Source organism: Podarcis vaucheri, assembly GCF_965113315.1.
Source record: "Podarcis vaucheri genome assembly, chromosome: 5".
In the NCBI taxonomy this organism is placed as follows: domain Eukaryota; kingdom Metazoa; phylum Chordata; class Lepidosauria; order Squamata; family Lacertidae; genus Podarcis; species Podarcis vaucheri.
In genome coordinates this window covers 11,829,130-11,847,560 of record NC_138763.1, presented here as the reverse complement: position 1 = coordinate 11,847,560, position 18,431 = coordinate 11,829,130, and the positions used below count along the sequence as shown (strand labels likewise).

General features: G+C 45.8%; 1 protein-coding gene and 1 long non-coding RNA gene across 3 annotated transcripts in view; one reads left to right on the top strand and one right to left on the bottom strand.

Annotated features, from left to right (window-relative positions):
- The window catches only part of USP13 (ubiquitin specific peptidase 13), an 82,315-nt gene that overhangs the window by 10,596 nt on the left and 53,288 nt on the right, over window positions 1-18,431 (top strand). For both annotated transcript variants that reach the window (XM_082224162.1, XM_082224161.1), the window contains exons 2-3: window positions 747-872; window positions 8,573-8,633. In XM_082224162.1, coding sequence (XP_082080288.1) covers window positions 747-872; window positions 8,573-8,633 — 187 coding nt within the window. The remainder of the gene's footprint in view (window positions 1-746; window positions 873-8,572; window positions 8,634-18,431) is intronic.
- LOC309533422 overlaps window positions 1-18,431 on the bottom strand; it is an 83,785-nt gene that overhangs the window by 56,434 nt on the left and 8,920 nt on the right. The window lies entirely within an intron of this gene.

The window sequence follows — 18,431 nt, the reverse complement described above, 5'->3', positions numbered from 1 at the left end:
TAAATATTAAAAACTTCCCTGAACAGGGCTGCCTTCAGATGTCTTTAAAAGAGAAGATAGCTGCTTATTTCCTTCACATCTGAAGGGAGGGTATTCCACAGGGCGGGCGCCACTACCGAGAAGGCCCTCTGCCTGGTTCCTTGTAACCTCACTTCTCGCAATGAGGGAACCGCCAGAAGGCCCTCGGCGCTGGATCTCAGTGTCCGGCCTGAACGATGGGGGTGGAGACGCTCCTTCAGGTATACTGGACCGAGGCCGTTTAGGGCTTTAAAGGTCAGCACCAACACTTTGAATTGTGTTCGGAAACGTACTGGGAGCCAATGCAGATCTCTCAGGACCGGTGTTATGTGGTCCCGGCGGCCACTCCCAGTCACCAGTCTAGCTGCCGCATTCTGGTTTAATTGCAGTTTCCGGGTCACCTTCAAAGGTAGCCCCACGTAGAGCACGTTGCAGTAGTCCAAGCGGGAGATAACCAGAGCATGCACCACTCTGGCGAGACAGTCCGCAGGCAGGTAGGGTCTTAGCTTGTGTACCAGGTGGAGCTGGTACAGAAGGGGAGAGTGCTGTTATGTTCTGGTCGTACGTGCATGTTTCCTATAGGCCTCTGGTGGGCCACTGTGAAAACACTTCTTTGGACTAGGCAGGCCTTTGGTCTAATCCAGTAGGGTCTCCTACCTTCATGCCGAAGGATGCAATCAGGTTTCTTTCACGATGTAACCACTCTCTCTCTCTCTTTTTCTCTTCAGGATTCCGAAGGAGGCCTCTACGTGTGCATGAACACCTTCCTGGGATTCGGAAGAGAACATGTGGAAAGGCACTACCGGAAGACGGGTCAGTGTGTGTACATGCATTTGAAGCGGCACATGAAAGAGGTAGGTGCTGTTGGGGCCAACGCATCTGAAGGCTCCGTCGAAAGCTATTTCCTTCTATTTGAGAATTAAAACAGCTAGCCTGAAAATAATAATTGAAGATTGGTATTAGGGCTTGTGCTTTGTAGTTCAGGCAGGCATATTTGGAGACTACCAGCTGTAGACAGTACCTTTTGTAAGCAATGCGCGTACGCAATTGGTTTGCTGGGAAGCTTTTGGTGGCTTTTGCATAATGGCCCAATGGGCGTTGGTTGTTGAGAACCCTCCTGGGTCAGAAAAGAAGTCTGTCTTAGTGCAACATTCTGTTTCTCCCAACCAGATCCTTGCAGGAAGTCCCACAAGCAGAACACAAGGGCTGTAGTCCCCACCCTCTCAGTGGCAGTGCCGGATTTATGTATAAGCTAAACATACTATAGCTTAGGGCCCCAGTCTCTTGGGACCCCCCCAAAAATTTAAAGGACAAAAAACTTGATGTACATTTCCAAAATATAAGATAAGTTCAACAATTACTTTCATAACATACGTATTTTGTTATGTGCAAATGGTTTTGGATACCTATTAGGTCCATAAATTACCATATACAGTGGTGCCCCGCAAGACGAATGCCTCGCAAGACGGAAAACTCGCTAGACGAAAGAGTTTTCCGTTTTGGAGGTGCTTCGCAAAACGAATCTCCTATGGGCTTGCTTCGCAAGACGAAAATGTCTTGTGAGTTCCTGCGGGTTTTCCCCCTTCCCCCCTTTTTCTAAGCCGCTAAGCCGCTTATCAGCTGATCCGATAAGCTGATAAGCCGCTAAAAGCCGCTAATAGCGCTAATCCGCTAATCCGTCAATGGGCTTGCTTTGCAAGACGAAGAAACCGCTAGACGAAGAGAATCACAGAATGGATTCTTTTCGTCTTGCGAGGCACCACTGTACAGTGGAACCTTGGGTTGCAATCATGATCCATGCGGGAGGCACATTTGAAACCCACAGCGTTCGCAACCCGCAGCGCTGCGTCTGCGCACGCACTGGTTGCGATTCGGCGCTTCTGCGCATGCGCAAAGCACAATTTATTTTCTCTGCGCATGTGCGAGCGCCGAAACCCAGAAGTAACCTGTTCCGGTACTTCCGGGTTTGGCACGGTGCGCAACCCGAAAACATGTAACCTGAAGTGTCTGTAACCCGAGGTACCACTGTAGCAAGTATTCAACACAAAAAACAGTGACAATTTGTTGTTGACAAAGGACAGCTGGATACAGTGGTACCTGGGGCTACATACGCTTCAGGTTACATACGCTTCAGGTTGCAGACTCCGCTAGCCCAGAAATAGTGCTTCAGGTTAAGAACTTTGCTTCAGGATAAGAACAGAAATCGGGCTCCAGTGGCGTGGCAGCAGCAGGAGGCCCCATTAGCTAAAGTGGTGCTTCAGGTTAAGAACAGTTTCAGGTTAAGAACGGACCTCCGGAACAAATTAAGTACTTAACCTGAGATACCACTGTGTATAAAGGGCCCCATTACCTTCAGTAGCTTATGGCCTCATCAAACCTAAATCCGGCCCTGGTGGTGATGCTGGTATCTAAAGCTGGTTGCTGGGAGATGTATTCCAATAACATATGGAGGGCTACAGGTTCCCCATCCCTGCTTTAAGTTGTGAGGTTGAATGCCCCTGATAATGTAAAGCAGTGTTTTTCAACCTTTTTTGGGCAAAGGCACACTTGTTTCGTGAAAAAAAATCACGAGGCACACCACCATTAGAAAATGTTAAAAAATATAACTCTGTGCCTATATTAACTATATATAAAGTAATTCTCTTGAATAGGAATCAAATAAACACGAAGCATGGTTTAACATTCAAGCATGGTTTAATATTTTTTTCTTTAATGGCAAACAAAAACGTTGCGGACCGTTCTCTGCTCAGCGGGGATCGATCCGCTGATCCCCGCTGAGCCGGCGGATGACAGCTCCGTCTCCGCACTGTGTGTGGAGAGGGAGATGTCAGAGCCCCGCTGCTCTCTTGGGGAATCGGATGAGAGCGGACCACCTGTCTGCTCTCATCCGATCCCATCCGATCTGATCCCCACCCAGGATGGAGGGAAAATAGGGTGGACACAGTCCAGCGCCTGCCTAGTGGGTGAAAATTTGACTTTTTTTTTAAAAAAAAAAATCTTTCGAATTTTTCAATTTTTCCCACGGCAGACCAGGCAACATCTCGCGGCACACTAGTGTGCCGCGGAACAGTGGTTGAAAAACACTGATGTAAAGGACTACGTGGGGTGGTTATGGGGAAGGCTATGCTAAGTTCACTGTGGCATATTTATCATTAGTAGTTCAGCTGATGGGGCAAAGTGCCCTTGCAAAGCGCCGTTGAGAACCTTTTCGGGTTGCCATGAAGTCTTCTACTTGTCCTCTCATCTGTTTCCCGTTGCTGAGTTGTAATTGCCCCTGCACATCCTTACCCCTTACAACTGCTGCCTACCAATCATAAAAATTGCTTCTGTTGTTACAGCAACACTGTTTTGAGTCCACTTCCAGGTTCTTTTTTTAAGAACTGGTGACTTTTAGTTGAAAAGACCAAGCATCACTTTAACGGCAGGAGGAAGAGAATATATCTTAATGCACTGTGCTTGGTCTCCTCTAGAGAAACAGTTTGCTGCCCTGCTTCTTCCAGAAACAGTGCACTCTCAGGGCAGCAGCTATAGCACTGTATTTTTATTTATTTATTAACATGGAGCAGTGCTATGGGTGCTGCCAATCTTAATTTTTAAAAGGCTTGTTCTGGTATGCATGGGGAGGTGGGGAAGTAGTTTGGGAGGAAAATCGTAGTAACGCTGTAGTGCGCATGATGAGGGTTGGGCAACAACTGGTCTCGTGGATAAATATTTACAGTGCTGCTTTAGTGTTTGGCACTGACCTCCCAGTGAAATCTTTCCAGCAGGTTGAAGCTTTGCACTGAAGACATGTACCAGTAAGTTTGGCTTCAAAGACTGTTTACATGTCAACAAGACATGTAACCTCTTCAGCCCTCCCTGGCAATGGAGGCTAACATAGCCACTGTCCCAGCAATGATAGGTCAAAGTTGGTTACCCTGTTCTGATTGCCCGTGTATTCTTCTGCTGCCCAGTTGACCACGTAAACACAGCTGTTTGCACTCTGTACCAGGGCGGTTCCACCTCTGAACCTCCCCACTAACCCCTCACAATAAATACGATAATATATGGATTTATTGGAGGCATCCAAGTTGTGTCTCTAAACCCTCCCTCTTCAAATATGCTTACTCTTGGTTTCACGAGCCATGGTTGCAGTCTGTCCAAACAGGCCTTGAAATGAACATACTTGCGTGGAATAACAGGTGTATTTTTAAAATTTGCTGACTGTTTTGTGATTAGATCATCACCCGCTTGAATTGACTTTAAAAATACCTGAATCGGCTGTCAACTTTGCTCTGCGGGATGGCTCAGTCAGTAGAACAAGAGACACTTAATCTCAGGGTTGTGGGTTCGAGTTCCACGTTGGAGATTTATGCATCGAAAGGGAGTTGGACTAGATGACCCTTGTGGTCCCATTCCAACTCTACAATTCTTTCTTAGGAGAATGAGGCTATCCATCTCTCTGCCTCGCTAAACTGTTGCTGGGATTTCAGTTTTCATTACTATGAATTTTTTTAAACTTGAGATGTTGCATACGCCTGGCCTTCCAGATATTGATCTCTGCGGCCTTTTGCCCTGCGCTCTTTGCCTTATTCTCTGGACCCAGCATATCACCTTTTGTATGAAGAACACCGGCTTATGTGTTCAGTTATCCTTTGGTGATAACACCAACTGAACCTGCATCAGTCTTTGAGAGCTGTCTCACACTTTACAGAAAATGATGCACCCCTAGATCTGTTCTGCAATCTTTGAAGAGGAACCACCTTTAAGCGAAGGGGCAGAAAACAATTGCCTGGGAGTGGAGACTGATAGAGACTTTTGAGCAAGTTTCCAACTTGTTTGTTTACATGCATCCTAGACTATGCATCCATAGTCACTTTGACTATGGGAGAGGGCAGTGGCGTAGCGTGGGTTGTCAGCACCCGGGGCAAGGCAAGTAATTTGCGCCCCCTAACCCGTGGATTTTAGCAGGGGGCAGAGAGCTGCGAGTGCGAGCGCACCACCCCGATGTTGCGCCCGGTGCGGCCGGCCCCCCCTGCACCCCCACGCTATGCCACTGGGAGAGGGGAAAATGTGGTTGGCGCAGAAGCCCCTGCTCACGTGTTCAGGGTGAAAGTGTGTGGACTTGAAGTGAGAAGGGCTGTCTGTGGCTTGGGGATCAATGTTAGAGCACCTGCTTTGCACCCAAAAGGTAAAGGTACCCCTGCCCGTATGGGCCAGTCTTGACAGACTCTAGGGTTGTGCGCTCATCTCACTCTAGAGGCCGGGAGCCAGCACTGTCCGAAGACACTTCCGGGTCACGTGGCCAGTGTGACAAGCTGCATCTGGCGAGCTAGTGCCACACACGGAAACGCCGTTTACCTTCCCGCTGGTAAGCGGTCCCTATTTATCTACTTGCACCCAGGGTTCTTTTGAACTGCTAGGTTGGCAGGTGCTGGGACCGAGCGACGGGAGCGCACCCTGCCGCGGGGATTCGAACCGCCGACCATGCGATCGGCAAGTCCTAGGCGCTGAGGTTTTACCCACAGCGCCACCCGCGTCCCAAACTTGCACCCAAAAAGCTTCAGTTTATTCACATGAAATGGAGAAGCACCTAACTGTGTTCATCTTAAGTCCACATGCATTTAACCAAACACATGAATTTATGTTTGCTTGCAACGTGTCAAGCAGCTCTCATTTGTTTTACATGTTTAAGAGGAAAACTGAAAGTTGAAGGAGAGTCAGCGATAGATGAGGGCCCTACCCCTTTTATCCTGGGATAAATAGCAAGGATGTTATCTCTAGGAATAAGGTAAAGGGTAAAGGGACCCCTGACCATTAGGTCCAGTCACGGACAACTCTGGGGTTGCGGTGCTGATCTCGCTTTACTGGCCGAGGGAGCCAACGTACAGCTGGTCATGTGGCCAGCATGACTAAGCCGCTTCTGGCGAACCAGAGCAGTGCACGGAAATGCCATTTACCATATTTTTTGCTCTATAGGACTCACCTTTTCCCCTCCAAAAATTAAGGGGAAATGTGTGTGCGTCCTACAGAGCGAATGCAGGCTGCACGGCTAAGCCCAAAGCCAGAACAGGGAGACAGAGCGCTGCACAGCGCTCCGTCTCGCTGTTCTAGCTTGTGGATGGCTGCGCAAAGCCTCCGCAGGGCAGCGGGGTGCCTTCACCCCACTGCCCTGCGGAGGCTACAAAGGCTGTCCCCGAAGCCTCAAGCCTTTGGAGTGCAGCGGGAACTCACGCTGCGCTCCGAAGTCTTTGGGTCAGCGAAAGGAACCCGAAGCCTTTGGAGCGCAGCGCGAGGTCCCACTGCGCTCCAAAGGCTTCAGGGATCTTTGAGGCTGGCGATCTTTGAGCCTTCGCGCTGTTCCCCGACCTGCTCTTTGGGGCTGGCGGTGGGGGAAAGCAGCGCTTCACTGAAGCCTGGAGAGCGAGAGGGGTCAGTGCACACCGACCCCTCTCGCTCTCCAGGCTTCCAAGGTAGCCACCTGAAGCCTCCAGAGTGCAGCGGTAACTCCCGCTGCGTGCCGGAGGCTTTGGGTGAATGCACCTTGAACGGGCCTTGTTTTAGAGGGGGAGAATATGAAAAAATCCCCCCCCCGTTATCCTCCTCCTATGGTCCGGTGCGACCTATAGAGCGAAAAATACAGTACCTTCCCGCCAGAGCAGTACCTATTTATCTACTTGCACTTTGACGTGCTTTCGAACTGCTAGGTTGGCAGGAGCAGGGACCGAGCAACGGGAGCTCACCCTGTCACGGGGATTCGAACAGCCAACCTTCTGATTGGTAAGTCCTAGGCTCTGTGGTTTAACCCACAGCGTCACCCGCGTCCCTATCTCTCGGAATAGTGTTCCATTAAAAACACACACAAAAACCTAATGATCTGGGAATTACACACTGAAGGTGTGTGCAAGAATTCACTGCTTCAAGTAGCTGTCTCAGGATAGCAACAGAACCTCAGTACAGAGCCTCCATTTTTCTGGATATGTTTTTGCACTTTGGCAGAATTTTCCCTCGTCTTTTTCATTCCCCCCCCCCTTTTTAACAATGAGTAGTGTGATAGCTGACAGATGTAGTAATGGAATGGTTGGAGAAGCAGTACATAAGATTTGGTTGTTATAAGAACTTGGAACATCTTCATTGCTAAGCATGATAGACTTTGGGTTTTGGGGTCGAGGGTTTTTTTATTTGCTTTCTATTTATTTTTGGGATGGCCCTCTTTCGAAAACCTGCCAGTTGCCATAATGTCCATCAAAAAATTGGTTTAGACTCCAATCCTTTTGAGCTTTAGGAAGGATTTAAATGAAAATGCTTGCATTTTGGGTAACAGAGAATGAGATGCAATACTCAACCCAATAGATTGAGGGTTTGGCACCCATGTCTTATGCATCTAGGGATGTGACGTTGGCCATACGAATACTACAAATATATATCTGTTTCCTACCAGTGTGTCTTTCTTGGCTTCCCCCAAATCATCCCACTGACTTCAATTTGGTGAGTGTTCAGTGTTCTGTGTTACAGACCCAGACCCTCCCTTTCCAGGGACAGTCCTGGATTTGCAGAAGCCTTCCTGGTTTCTGATTTGACCCTGGAATGACCCGATTTTCCTTAGGACTTCCCTGTTTTAATTGGAAAAATGTTGGAGGGTATGGCGTTATGTGACCTCCAAGTCAATGAGATAAGTAACTATGCAATCTTTTTAGAAGACATTTGAAGACAGGCTTGTATAGGGAGGTTTCTTAATGTTTAATGTTTCATTGTATTTTTATATATGTTGGAAGCCACTCAGAGTGGCTGCGGCAACCCAGTCTGGTGGGCAGGGTGGTATTATTATTATTATTATTATTATTATTATTATTATTATTAATTGAATAGGGAGGGCATGCAGACCCTTAGTTCCCCTAGAACAGCGGTTCTCAACCTGTGGGTCCCCAGATGTTGTTGGACTACAACTCCCATCAGCCCTGAGCTTGCTAGCTAGGGGTGATGGGAGTTGTAGTTCAACAACATCTGGGGACGCACAGGTTGAGAAAGGCTGCCCTAGAAGTACAATTACCATGATTTCATGGTGAAAGGGAATTGCTGTTAACCCAGGTTAATGTGCTGTGTGACTTCCTCAGAATGAATCTTGGAGGCAGAGCTTTGATCAACAACTCAAGGTGCTAATTGTCGACTAGGGTACTTGAAGGCAAAGGAGAAAAGAGTTCAGGTACCCTTTAAACAGGTGCATAGGAGAAAGAGTGTTAGCAGGTGTTGCTTGACAGGCAAGGCTAAGAGGAATTGCAGCTGCTGAAATCCTCTCTTCTTAACTATCTGTTAAAGCCTGATAGAAAATAAATACCCTTGGCTGCACTGTCAGCTATGATTGATGATGATTAACACTTTAGATTTCCCTTCACAACAACATTGCAAAGTGGGAAAGGATTCACTGCCATGCAGATTTTGCACTAGACTGATTTGATTCCAGTTTCCTATTTTACTTTTCTGAGTATTTTATTTTTCTTGTAGCGACGTGAGTTAGACTTTTAACCTTTCTTCTTCTTTTTCTCTCCATCTCCCTTTTCTCTCTCTTTCTTTCCAGAAAGTAACAGGGGCATCTGGTGGAGCTTTACCAAAAAGGAGAAACACCAAGCTATTTTTAGGTATTGTAAAGAGCCGTTTTCAAACCTTGTTCTGACTAACTAACACAGGTGCATGTTTGAGGTGGGTTTTTTGTTTTTGTGAGTTCCAGTGGCTTTTGTGTATTGCAGTTTCTTTTTCACAGATCAAACATACATTATTCTGATGATAAGGGGGGCATTTTTAAAATCATTTTTTTTAAAAAAAGTTCTTGTTATAAGCTTGCAACCCATGGGGACTGCTTTGGAAAAAAAAAAATCTTTTCAATTCTGTTTCTCCTGCTTTCTTTCTGCACCCATCTGTGTCCTAATAACCCTTTGCATGTGTTAATAAATTAAACCTTGAAAAGAAATTGAACGGTGGAGACAGTGTTAGGCCCCAAGGTCAGGGAAGAAGTTTGAAATTGAATTCCTGACTCCAGAGTTGCCCTTGCTTATTTGGCCACAAGGCTTTTGTTCTCTCATAAGACGGACTGAGTTAGCGCGTTCAACTGGTTTTCAGTAAAAAGGCTTGCTTTTTTTCTTAGAAATCTATTGCCGCTTGCTTGGGGTGGAAGTCTGAATCTGATTTGTGTGTGCATTTGTTTGGCTAAAATCAATTGGACTTGTGCACGTGTAAGTGTACACATTTGTACAGTGGTGCCTCGCAAGACGAAAAGAATCCGTTCTGTGATTCTCTTCGTCTAGCGGTTTTTTCGTCTTGCGAAGCAAGCACATTGACGGATTAGCGGATTAGCGCTATTAGCGCCATTAGTGGCTTTTAGCGCTTTTAGCGGCTTATCAGATCAGCTGATAAGCGGCTTAGCGGCTTAGAAAAGGGGGGGGGAGGAAAAAACCCCCGCAGGAACTCGCAAGACATTTTCGTCTTGCAAAGCAAGCTCATAGGAGATTCGTTTTGCGAAGCACCTCCAAAACGGAAAACTCTTTCGTCTAGCGAGTTTTCCGTCTTGTGAGGCATTCGTCTTGCGGGGCACCACTGTATATATGTGAAAGTGTTCGCATATCAGTTCATGTGATATATATGTGAGACTTGCGACTCTTTTTTTCGGTCTGAGCTCCTCAGCCTTTTAAGAAGTACAGATCTGAAGGGATGAGGGGGACCGGTGAGGAAACAAGTTATTTGGGACCCCCTCTCACCTTGAGACTGTGTTTAGGCAAAGGTACTTTAGAAGCCAAAAGACTGGGAGCCAGCTGTAGACTTTAATTTGAAATTGAGTCATTTTTGTTTGGTTTACAGGTCTTAGGTCCTTTAAAATACAACTCGACCGGTTCAGTAAACACACATAGTGCCGGGAGGAAGGTAGGGGGGCTGTTAATGAAAAAGACGAGCCCTATCCTTTAGCAGTTTGAAAGCACGTCAAAGTGCAAGTAGATAAATAGGTGGGAAGGTAAACTGCGTTTCCGTGCGCTGCTCTGGTTCGCCAGAAGCGGCTTAGTCATGCTGGCCACTTGACCCGACAGCTATACGCCGGCTCCCTCGGCCAATAAAGCGAGACGAGCGCCGCAACCCCAGAGTCAGTCACGACTGGACCTAATGGTCAGGGGTCCCTTTACCTTTATCCTTTGACTCCACCTCAATTTTAGCCAAATTGTCTCTCCTCCAGGCGCATAGGTTTGTAAAACCTAGCAAAGATTCAGGAAAAGGTGGCACCAGCTAAGTAGTTTTAAGCATGGGTTACAAAAATCAAATAGTTCAGTGTGCATGGTTTTGCTGCTGCTGCTGCTTCTCTTTGGCCAATGTTATCCCCCTTCCTGAACCAGTAAGTCATATTTGCATTTTGGTGTTGTGAAACTGATCCCCAGCGGTTGATCCAAAACATCTCTGTGATGTGTATTGTGATAAATATTAGAGGGAGCTCAGCGATACCCTTTTGTTTGTTTGTATGCATTTTGAATAAGACCTTGCTCTGTGTTTTCATTTATTTACTGCTTTTTCAGTCTTACAAGAAAAAGTCTCAAGGCGGCTTTCAAATGAACTAGAATGAAACAGCCAGATTTTATTTTATTTAATCATGATTTACAGAAATGAATATAATGAATAAACATAACTGGGTTCAAATAAGCCCCCTCCCCCCCTTCCAATGCCCCTTGATCCCAGAATGAAGCCTCCCCTGTTATTAGGATTCAGGTTTTGGTTGAGAAGGGGGCCTGTGGTTGCCTAGCAACTGCAGCTCAGCTTACTGCTTCCCTAGAGCTGTCAAAATGGCTGACTGAGGCTGAATGCGGCCTGGCGGTCAGCGGCATGGTCAAGGACAGGCTAGCAGCTTCTGGGAATGCCTGGCAAGCTGTTAGTTTGGCACAGCCTTTAGGGTTACCATTAGGGACAAATTCCTTATTAGTCCAATGGGTAAACTGGCTTTGACTCAACTAATATTTCCTTCTCCCAACTGTTGTTCATGAAGCTCTCTCCTTTTTCGCATTTTCTTTAAATAGATGGTTCCAAATGCCTTGACTTCTTTTGTTGTTGTTGATGACGGCGACTCTGTTTTAGTGTAGAGAAGGTGACTCATTAGGATCACAATGTCCTACTGGTTTTGCTTTATTGTTTCTGACCAGCTGGACGTCTTCTCCTTTCCAGTTTGTGTGTGTGTGTGTGTGTGTGTGTACAAGTTCCACAGAGAAAAATACCAGAGGCACAAGTAGCTGTTCGGATTTCTGTGTTGTCCATATTGGAGGGGTTAACCCCCCACCCCCCAAAAAAACCTTTCCCCTGGCTTAATCTGAACAATAGCTTAGTACCTCATCTGAGAAACTTAGATATGTGGAATGTGACTCTTAGCACAACTGAACAGTAGCCTAAATCATCCTCTGCCCTGCCTTTTTGATGCCACCTCCTTTCATTTTTTTCCCCAGCATTCAGAGTAGGGTTTTTTTTTTTTTTTGGAAAATCAGGATTGAGGATCAGGGAAAAGAAACCCTGCGAGCCAAATTAATGCAGCTGAAACTTTATAAAATGATTTCTCTGCTCCCACACCACCACAATTTATTATTGGGGAAAATCTATTCTCTTCCAGTTCATCAACTAGCCCAATTGTGAGTACAGATGAGATTCCCGCTGCACCAACATGAGCATCATAATTCTGCAACCGACATTTTTAGCTTAGAGAAACGTTTGCGTCTACCTGTGTTTTTCTGCTGCCACAGAGTGACAGCTAAGTGATGTCTAATTGACAGAAATGGGATAGCCTCTGTTATATAGGGTGGGTTTTTTGTGGGGTGTGTGAACATTCAACCTATTACCCAACTCATTTAGCGCTTAAGCCCGTAAATAGAGATGCTACTCTCTGGAACTGGGAAGAGTGCTGAATATTGGTGATTTAAAGTACCCCTGAATAAGTAGCATAGCATGGGGGGGGGGGGGAGAGAGGATGCTTTACTTGTGTAAAAAATGCAGTGGTTTTCAGGGGTGCTTGAAATCCCCCCCAACTTGGAAAAAGCAGTAGATTAATCTAAGAAGGGCAGGCAGACTGGTAGTCTACCATTGCAGTTGGCAAAGATGACACCTAGGAAAGTGGTCTTGCCTTGTTTATAATTTTATGTATCCCTGTTGACGTATCAAAATGATGTGTGAACAGAGCTGACCGCAGGTTGACCGCAGGTTATTGCAAGAAAGTTTCTGGTTAAGTGAATGGATAAGATGTTGAAGGTTGTTGTTGTTGTTGTTTAGTCGTTTAGTCGTGTCCGACTCTTCGTGACCCCATGGACCAGAGCGTGCCAGGCATTCCTGTGTTCCACTGCCTCCCGCAGTTTGGTCAGACTCATGTTTGTAGCTTCGAGAACACTGTTCAACCATCTTGTCCTCTGTCGTCCCCTTCTCCTTGTGCCCTCAACCTTTCCCAACATCAAAGTTTTTTTCCAGAGAGTCTTCTCTTCTCATGAGGTGGCCAAAGTATTGGAGCCTCAGCTTCACGATCTGTCCTTCCAGTGAGCACTCAGGGCTGATTTCCTTGAGAATGGATCGGTTTGATCTTCTTGCAGTCCATGGGACTCTCAATAGTCTCCTCCAGACCATAATTCAAAAGCATCAATTCTTCAGCGATCAGCCTTCTTTATGGTCCAGTTCTCTTTTTTTTAAAAAAAAATTTTTTTATTGGTTTTTCACCTTTTTTATAAACACATAAACACACAAAAAGACAAAAGACAAAAACATATATAATTTCAGAAGATCTTATTTTCCTAACCCTGTTCCCTGACTTCCCCCCACCCCCTCTCTTGCATCCCAATTCCCAAAATTATGTCAGCACGTTGGTATTTCTCATTTTGACCATCTTAATATTACGCCTTTTATAAAAAAAAAGGATAGATTTTTTCTAAGTTGGACCCAAGTTCGCTTCCATCGATTTCCCATTTTATCTTAGATAAAGATCATATTTAACTAAACCCCATTGTCTTGAGTGTTTTTAAAAAACCATTCTTCCCTCCCTCCCATCCCCGGTTTTCGTCCCTTCCAAGTGCATGTCCAAAATAACAGTTCTTAGCCTGGGTTCCTCACGTCCGAGGCTTTCAAGTCTCTTTCAGTCCCTCTCCGCCGGTCTTGTTGATAATCCTCTTTGTCGGTCGTCAAATCTCGAAAGAGTTCTATCACCATCAACCCATAGTCTCTTCCCATAAGGGTATTTGGAAACAGCTGCTGGTAAACTTCCACGAAACCTGCATCTTCAAAATCAAAGTCAGAGTCACAGTGAAGGCCCCAATTATATTTCTTTATTTTCAGTTCCTGTATTCCATAAATTCCCAGGACCTCCACTTTCATCTTTTGCTTCTTTCGCAGGTTGGTGGTAAATTTACTCCAAAAGTTTCCTTGCCTGTTTCCCACAGATATCAATTTCTGGTCGGTACTTTCCAACTTTACTTTCTCTTTTTCTTGTTTAGACTCTTCCATTTCTTTAGATGTCATTTCCGATGCAGCTGTGGATACTTTCTCATTCAGGTCCTCATTACATTCAACAGAGCTGCTTGTTCCAGAAGTCAAGGTCATAAGTTGTTTATTCATAGCCAGACTCTGTTCTTGTAAGATTCCCACCAAATAAAACGTCCTTTCGATTTCCACTAGTAACTTTCCATCCACAGCCATTGTAATTTCACAGAATTCCCCCTAGAGGGAATCTGGTTACTTGGTATTCTTTTCCCCCCCCCAACAATCCTCTAACTTGTTGTTATTACTTTGTTTCCAACAATTTTAGTTCAATTGTAACTTTTTGGTCCAGAGGGATCTTAAATAAGAATTCTTCCACTCTAAACTGTCTGTTTGGCAGCTTTGACAGCTGTCAAACACTGCACCTCCTGCACAAGCTCCAAAACAGGACGCTCCCGAGCCCGGGAGGGGGGGTTGTTTACAGCAGAAAGAAAGCTTCCAAAACTCCACTCTCCAGCTCAAAATTCTTTTTACCAAATCTTGGAAGTTAATGTCTTTTTAACTCACCCCTCAAAGGGTAGGCTCTCCAGCTTAGTTCTTATATTGTTGCTTTGGATCGTCTGCAAAGGAGGGGGTGCGGACTTCCTTTTAGCACACCCCCGGTCGTCTCCAATTCACAGGATAATGTTCTTAAAACCAAATTCCGTCTTACTCACGGGTTGTTCTTTTCAGTCCAAATTTCAAGGAAGGAAGTCAGCGCTCTCCAGTCATGGCTCGCGGCTTTGCTCAACCGAGGTAGCGATCGACTCTCAGTGCCACGCCACCCCCCGTATCCTCTCCGCAGCCTTTAAAAAGGCTCTTCGTGAATCGGGGGGCGCTTAAGGCACCCGCCGAGTCTTCAGTCCGCAGGCTTCCGCGCCTGCGATTTTTAAGGGTCCCCGCGTCGCCGGCGCGGCAAAGACCCGTCCTCAGTTGAGCCGATTCCCTCCGGAGCTCGGAGGGAATCCGCCATTTCCAGATCGCGCCAACCCGGAAGTCCGCGCCAACCCGGAAGTCCTTTATGGTCCAGTTCTCACTTCCATACATCACTAATGTTGACGGTACTGATGAACAATTGAGTTATCCAGTCTGACAGGGGCTGTGTAATAAAATTTGATTGAATAAAAATATGTAATGGTTTAAGTGACCTGCTTTTTATTAAATGGGGGAGCTGTGACAGAGAAGCAGTAGCAATTTTGAACTTCTGAATCCGCACCTAGTGAGCTGTATCATTATCTTGAAGATTTTTCCTACAGCTGGTTGATGGTTTGCTCAGGTGCATAAGCGCCAACACTTTCTATCCCTATTTCAAATGTGAGTCTAACCTGGAATTGAAAAAGTGTTGTCTTATATATGCGCATCTTCAATTTGACTGAACCATTTCCAACATGAACAAATAAGACAGTTGGGGACTAGTTATTTTACTTAGCTGGGGTTGATGCCTATGACCAGTGCTTCCCCCCCCTAAAAATAATGTTTAGGGGTATGAATACCCCTGCATCCTCCCAGAAAAAACAACACATTGCTTATGACTGTTTTGCAGGCTTGGAAAAGTTCCCAACGTTGCAAAAATAGCAACGAGGAAGAGAAAATAAAACTAATCACAACGTGTGAGTAAAACAGAAAGGAATTGACTAGCACAGAAAGCAGTATGCGATTAGATTCAGCCTTACTTAATCCCGCATCAAAAGGTACCCGCAAATGCAGCCTGCCAATCCAGTTTGAACATTTGTTGCATTCTTGCTTGTAATGCTCTTTGAGGTAGAAACCTATTAAGGACATTAAATTCCCTCCAATCCCTTCTGTATTAGAAGCATCCTTAATTGATCGCCTTATGCAAATTTGCAAGCAAGCAATCGCAAAGACAGAGCGGAAAAGAAGGTGAGGTTTCTTTTTCAAATATTCCATATGCGGTGGCTCCCATTTCTTGTCTACTGCCTGTATTTGTGGAGAGGGCTTCAGTCATGGTACACTACCACATACGGTGTTTCTCAGGCATTTGCAGTGCTGGTCTAAAAATTGAAACCTCTGCATCATGGTGCGTGATCCTAGCTGTCTATCCAGGGGCTGGGAGCTAATATGTGCAGGCATTTCCTACGGCTGACATTGTAGTGTGAGATAATCTCAGTCAAGCCTTAGCTTGGCCATAGATTCACTTCAAAGCCTCATTTCCCCCATCTGTGAAATGGAAAGAGTGACGCTGTGTCTCACTTATAGGGTTGCTTTCAGCGTGAATGAAGTAAAACCTATCTGAATTGCTGCGCTGTTGGAAAGATGCAGTAGTCAGTTGTTGGTTGGGACACTATTTCATTTGGCTTGGGATACCCGCCTCCCCCCCTCCCTGTTTCTATTTCATTTCGAGTCTTTAAAGGCGCATGCTGTTGCATGCATGCCACAATGCCGTGAGTGTCTCGCCATAAAATTAGGCTTCAGGGCCCTGGCTAAAGTGACCCATTCCAAAGTTAACAGCATAGCAGATTCTGGTAAGATGCATCATAAACCCTAAATTGCCCTGTAAGCTTGTTTTTCCAAGCAGGCAGATAATGGTTCCCAGGGTGCATATATTATTCATGGTCAGTTTTTATAAGCTTGATTTGCTGCAAATAGAACTTTCTTCCCCTGAATTCTGACCAAGCAGGCAGATCCCATTTTCTCAAACACCTGATTTTGCTGATTAGCAGTGGTGTTAACAATAATTTATGTCAAGTGATTGGGGCAATGTGAGTTTGACGTATATTTAATGTTTAGTTTTATCAGTATCCTTTAATGAATGTTGCATTTTCCTTGTAAACTGCTTAGAGGTTCTACTACAATCAAGCAGTACTGTATATACGTTTTGTTAAATAAAATAAATCAAGGCGTTGCTTTGTGTAAACCACTTTGAGGCTTTTGCGAATTAAGTGGTATATGAATTTTGCTAAATTTTAAAAAAATTCCAAGAACATCTGGATGATGCCATGTTGGCTACCCAATAATAATTCTTTCAATAATCCTGTATGGCAGACCAGAATTGTCTTTGATTTGGCATCCACCTTCACGGTGGTCTCTTATCAGTTTTCTCTGGCAGATGAAGACCCTCCTTTATCAAATGACCCTTCCCACATGTTGGTATATAGAGGCATACAGTTGGTATACCAAGGCTGTTGGATGTTTGTATGTTTCTAACTGGACTATTTGCTGCTGCTGCTTTTAGTTAAATTGTGGATATTTGAGAGGCAGTCAGATGTAGTGGTCAGAGTGTTGGACTGGGAAGGTCTGGATTCAAATCCCCAGTGAGTCCCAAGGCTCAGCATGTGGCAGTGGGCCAGTGACTCTCTCTGGGGGCTAACCTACTTCATAGCGTCATTATGGGGACATGAACGTTGGGCGGGAAGAGAACCGTTGAGTTCATCGGAGGAGAGGCAAGACATACTATATTTACTCGAATGTAATGCTCATCTTTTTTGGCCAAATTCCGTCACGAACATTAGCATAGGCATTAGATTTGATGGCACCAGCAAATACTTTTTTTGGTTTCAAGGTTTTGAAAATGGAGGTGCGCATTAGGTTCGATGGTGCATTTGATTCATGTAAATATGGTATATGTAAAAGGTAAAGGTAAAGGGACCCTAACCATTAGGTTCAGTCGTGGCCGACTCTGGGGTTGCGGCGCTGATCTTGCTTTATTGGCGTACAGCTTCCGGGTCATGTGGCAAGCATGACTAAGCCACTTCTGGCGAACCAGAGCAGCGCATGAAAACGCCGTTTATCTTCCCGTCGGAGCGGTACCTATTTATCTACTTTGACATGCTTTCGAACTTCAAGGTTGGCAGGAGCAGGGACCGAGCAATGGGAGCTCACCCCATCGTGGGGATTTGAACCGCCGACCTTCTGATCGGCAAGTCCTAGGCTCTGTGGTTTAACCCACAGCGCCACCCGCGTCCCTATGGTATATGTAATAATGAGCAAATGAACACGGAATGGGGTTCTCCCCGCCTCCCAGCTTTCTCATTCAGTCAAGGCTGCAGCAGCTCATACTCTCTGGGATGGGATAAAATACAGGGGTAAAAGGGAAGTCCGCACTTGTGCGCGATCCTCTTCTTATCTCCCTTCCTTGACTGCAGTGGGCATCCTCTCTGGGAGCCCAGCTCGGGATCCGATTTATACTGCTATTAATAGCACATTCAGCTGGTAACATCTAAATCTGATCTGGGCATGTCTAGTCAAGCCGCCCCCCGTTTTCTTTCCCCTTCCAGCATGTTAGCTTACGGCTCCCTTGTCTGCCTGCAGCTGGGCTTCAGCTGCTGCTTTCAGTCAGCCGGTGGCCAGGCGTTTGTCATCGTCCGTCACTAGAGTGACGTGCTCGTTGAACTTGGCCAGATGGCATCTGAAGGAAATTTACCCTACTGACTGCCTGCCCAAAAATAACAGCTTCTGGGCCCGTCTTCTCTCCCTCTGTGTTCACCCGCCTTCCCCGCAGCCTTACACCATCGCTTATTTTGCTTTGCCTGCTCTCGCCTATTCTTTTTAAAGTGCGGTTTTGGTGACCTTTGGTTGTGACTCTTCTGATGACGGCACTGTTTTAAAACTGTGGTTCTGATTCACTGAGCTTCCAGCCCCGTAGAAGGGAATTGCAACGTACTCTCTGCATTAGCTTTTTCAAACCTTTTAATAAGTTTATCTGGCAGCAGCTGGAGTCTTCGCTGAAGGGGAACAACGGAAACCCTCTCAGTGCTACCCAAACACCTTGAAGCGCTCATCAGTTTTGGAAGAGAGTTCTTTATCAAGATGGCTTCTGTGTCATAGAAGGACAGCAACATCCAGTGAATTGTTCAGTTTTCTGTTCCAGCATTTTGAAAGAAAGATACCCATTTCATAGAATTGTAGAGTTGGAAGAGACCATGTGGGTCATTGAGTCCAACCCCTTGCAATGCAGAAATCTTTTGCCC